Source organism: Episyrphus balteatus, chromosome 1 (genome assembly GCF_945859705.1).
Source record: "Episyrphus balteatus chromosome 1, idEpiBalt1.1, whole genome shotgun sequence".
Taxonomy (NCBI): Eukaryota; Metazoa; Arthropoda; class Insecta; order Diptera; family Syrphidae; genus Episyrphus; species Episyrphus balteatus.
Genome location: NC_079134.1, coordinates 160,942,076 through 160,946,898, shown reverse-complemented (window position 1 = coordinate 160,946,898; position 4,823 = coordinate 160,942,076). Strand labels below are relative to the sequence as shown.

The 4,823-nt window shown below is 27.1% G+C and overlaps 1 protein-coding gene across 1 annotated transcript; it reads left to right on the top strand.

The window, feature by feature from the left end:
- The first annotated feature begins 2,093 nt into the window (after positions 1-2,093).
- LOC129906589 (odorant receptor 30a-like) lies at positions 2,094-3,964 on the top strand. Its single transcript, XM_055982401.1, has 7 exons — positions 2,094-2,627; positions 2,685-2,823; positions 2,897-3,170; positions 3,233-3,332; positions 3,395-3,496; positions 3,615-3,722; positions 3,782-3,964. The coding sequence occupies exons 1-7, from the start codon at positions 2,325-2,327 to the stop codon at positions 3,881-3,883; spliced, it is 1,128 nt and encodes a 375-aa protein (XP_055838376.1). The 5' UTR covers positions 2,094-2,324; the 3' UTR covers positions 3,884-3,964.
- Positions 3,965-4,823: the final 859 nt, after the last annotated feature.

The following is a 4,823-nucleotide window of genomic DNA, read 5'->3' as shown; positions in this document are numbered from 1 at the left end:
GGTATTACAATCTTCTCAAAAGCTGTCGCAACGATTTTGATAAAAAAAAATACCTACTGGTGTTACTTTTTTAAATTTTAGATTTTCTCCCACGCGACTAGTTTTATTTCAACAATTTTTGTATATGAATTTAATTTTAACATTCATAAATATAAAATAAATTTTTCATAATTTTTTTTTAAATTTTGATTTTTTTAATTAATAAACCATTGTCCAACCATATAGTGTTTTTTTTTTTCAGGTTTTATCAGAGTGCAGCTTTAAAATTAGAGTTGGAACTTAAATGTTATTAAAATTTTAAAACTGTTAAATATTTGTTAACAAAATGGCCCGAGAAAAAAAAATGTTTTACTAAATTAGTCTTAAGTGGAAGAATTGTAATTAATAAAAATTAACTATAGGAAGCGGAGCTTAAAATAAGGAATTTACGAGACTGTAAAAAAAAGTTCATTTAGGTAATTGAAAACCGTAAACATTTCGGGGGGAACAAGTCACCAAATTCTGAGAGCTCTTACAATAGTATTTCATAATATTCCGTTTGGATCAATACTCTTGGGACACCCTGTATATTTTTTTTTAACAATCCGGCTTTGCTTTAAAGTGAAAAGAGAACTTTAATAATGTCTCTACCAAAAACCCAAGCACGTTGATAACATGCAAATAAATGCATATTACCAAAAACATTTCAGATTGAAAGATCCTTTCCGGAAACAATATTATTGATTATTCAAATCAGCAATTAATATTCTGGTGTGATGGTTTTGCAGTTTAATTATGTTACTTATGATAACGAATGAATAATATTATACTTTCAATGGAAACAGAAATTTTGTTATAAGGAGTTTTCAATAGAATGGAAAAAGCTCTAGTAAATCAGATTTATTTTGGGAGATGGACTGGGTTGTACGTTGGCTTTATTAGCAGAAATCTAACCAACTATTAAAAACGACGTTGGGGCGATTATAAAAGTGCATGAACTTAGGAAAGGGACATTTGAGCTTTTTTTTTATCGCAAAAGGAGATATTTAGAAAACTAAAAAAAATTCTTCTCGCTTTATTCTTCATTTACTATTCTTTTCAATAAGATAAGTAAAGCAAAGTCACTTTTCGCGTATAGGTATTGTATTATGGCCGTTAATGTGTTGTTTTTTCAGGCAGAAGGTTTATAAAAAGTTTTAATGAAACCAACCTTAAGTTTAATATTCATTTAATATACAAAAAACTGAAAGCAACTATAATATAGACAGTTTTTATTTTAAAGTTAATCAAACATTATTTCAATTACTATCTATTTACTGTTGGCACACATAATGAAACGAATAAATTTTAATATGAATGTACCGACAATTTCAAAGAGAAAAACTAATAAATTTGATTATGTAAATATATAACGAAGCGTAGTACTATTGTACCTTCACAGATAGTAAAAGTTAATTATTTATTTGACATATTATAAATTTATATTTGGCTTAATAAATCTGTTTTATCTTCATTTTTATTGAGATGAAACATTAATTTGACATGTAATAATATAATTTATGATAAATGATAAAAACACAATTTTTGTATTTTCTTATCAAAGCAATTAGTCAATTATTGTACTGATTTCCTTATAATTTATTATTTTGTTTTTTTATATAATTTACTGCATCAGATTGAAGACTTCTTCCACATGTATCCGCGGCATTTAGTTGTAAAAAAAAAAACAAAAATAGTTGTTGGATCTTTAAAGCCTTTTTCAACAAGAAAACACTTTATCTAACTTTTATTATGTTAATGGTTTGTATGGTTATTTCATAATGGTTTCTCTTTAAACTGTATGTCTAAAATTAACCCTAAATAACTTTCTGGTTGACAGGAATATATTGCTTTAAATTTCCCAAAATCAACCTCCTTAATCTCTCCATTACTTCCACTTCACTGATTTCTCGTGTCTATTGAATACTTTGTTATTTATAACCTCCAAAACTTTATGACTTATAAGTATATCCTTTTCATTTTCTCAAATTTTAGAAGTTGATGTTTTTTCATCCAAAGGCATTCACAAAACAGATTTATAATTCAATCTCACTATTATTTATTTACCAATTTAATTTCATCAATTAAATAACTGTTATACATTCAAATCGAATAAATTCAACTCTTGTAATAATTAGAACAATTAAATCTGAAATCAATTAAGTCTTGTTACCAAAACAGAAACCTCTTATGCACGAAACCCAAACAGTTTTAAGACTTTGATATAAAGAACGTAACATTTTTCAAAAGAGTTACAGTAGTTTTGTGGTCTTCTTGGTCCTTTTACGGGCATCCTTTAAAAAAAAATGTCGGTTCAAATTGAAAATCTTCCTTTGTACTCGTTTACAGCAAAGATTTTGAAATTTTTTGCATATCTCGTCGATGATCATTGGAGATGCTATATTTTTCTCTTTATAACTTCAATTTTTAATTTATTAGAAATTATTTACGTTGCCACATCGGATAATGAACTTGCCCAATTGGTTATTAATTTATTCTTGGTTGTATTATGGTTATCGACAAATATGCGGGCATTTGTTTTGATTATCAGTCGTAAGGAAATGAATTTGTTTTTGAGAGAAATACATAAAATGTACAGTGATATTATGGTATTGATAATAAATTAATTATGTTGAGACTTTTTAAAATTTGTGTGTGTATTTTAGAAATATGGTGATTCAAATACGAAAGCAATGCTGCTGGAATGTACAAAATCAGCAAGAAGATTTTCCCATTTCAATTTACTTCTAGGATTTTTTACTTGCGTTGGAATGTTTGCAAGTTCTGGAATGGGAACTCGAAGAGGTATTGTGTATGCACAGTTTTTGAATTTCAAAATCAGATGTCTTGTACCTAAAACTTTGGTCGACTTTTTCAGATCTTATCTATGACATGTATTTACCATTTTACAATGACAAAAAACTGGAAACGCCATGTTTTGAAATCCTTTTTGCTACACAATTTGTATTGATTCCTGTTGGATGTTGCATGTTTGTACCGTTTCTAAGTCTCATAATTTCGCTGGTAATGTTCAATATATTTCTGTGTAAAGTCTTACAATCGGAGTTTAGAAGTCTAAAAGAAGGCATTCCAAGAGAAATGGTGTGTGAGAAAATTTCAAAATGCATTAATTTCCATAATAAAATCATAAGGTAAAAAATAGTTTGATAAAAAAATTTGAAATAAAATTGTAAATAATCAATTTAATTCATAGCTTTGTTGCGAGTATTAATAATTTGACAACATTCGTGTTTGCAATTGAATATGTATTTTTTGGAGCATTAATGTGTGTTTTACTATTTCTACTGGTTATCGTAAGATTTATTAATTTTTTTTATTTTCTTTTGACCATTTTCAAATAGCTTTTCATTTCTAGGTGAAAACACTCTCTGAACAACTTATTATGTCCGCTTACATATCAATGATTTTTGTACAACTATCGGTCACATATTTCTTTGCAAATAATTTATTTTTTGAGGTAATTATTTTGAATAAAAACTACTGAACCTACAATAAGGGTTTTCTTGAGATACCCATATTGTGCATGTAAATTTTGTACAAATGAACTAAAGTACAAATTTCTTCACTTTTTTTAGAGCCTTTCTGTGGCAGATGCTGCGTATGATACGACTTGGTATGAATATAACGGTAAAACACGGTTAATGTTAATGCTTATAATACAGAGGGCACAAAAACCAATTTGTGTAAGTAAATAATTCAGATTCTAGGACAGCATTAATTAGTTTTCATATTCTTATTTTAGCTCACGATGGGAAATTTTCATCCGATGACACTCGAAGTTCTTACTACTTTGCTAAACTTCTCGTATTCCTACTTTACAATTTTAAGAAACATGATGGAGTGAAAAACTTTAAAAAAAATTTGAACGATTTGTTGAATGTTCCGTGAAATGAAATTATCTGACACGAAAAATCAATATGGATCAGAAAAATATAAATCAATACACTTTTAATAAAGAATTATTGTTTTAAAGACCAATTATTATTTATCATATAAAAAATGTGTTATATACAAAATTAGCGAAGTTTTCTTGACAAAAGTCTTTTTTACAATTTTTTTGATTTCATAGAGACTATAGGTAATTTTTAATACCATTATGGTTCCTAAAGTTCAACTTAATTCATTATTTTGTTAACAAAAGAAATAATTTTTTAAACAGCAAAAATGTATTAGGTATATTTTAAATGTTACACATACGCCACAGTGATCATTTAAATTAATAGCCTGTTTTCACTACAGCCCAAATGAGATAATTTCGCAAATTAGGTCAGTTCAGATTTCAAATTAAATATTTTTTTCTATATACAATTTGACATTCAAAATGAGATAATTTGCAAAATTATCTCATTTGGGCTCTAGTGAAAGAAAAGGGGTTACACTGAGATGATTTTGATGAAATTCACCAAATGAGCTTCGAAATGAACTAACTTTCTTTACAAATTTGAATTGAGGTAATTACGCCTCATCTACATTTTTTTTCACTAGCACAGTTGGTTTGTCAAAAAAGTAGTATAGAAATTCTTTTAAACCTAAATCCAAGCTGTATGCTTCATTTTTGTCAATTTAGTAAAATAAAATATATACATAAAAAAATTTTCATTTTTGTCCTTTTTCACTTATTGGTCAATGAACAGTTAAGCCTTTTGATTTTTTTCAAAATTGTAAAATTAAAAAAAATGTTTTCTTAAGCCATAACTACAATGACCTAAAAAATGAAAAAGTGGGAATACAAATTTTGACAATTCGATTCTTCAATAAAAAATTCGCGCGAATTTTTTATTTTC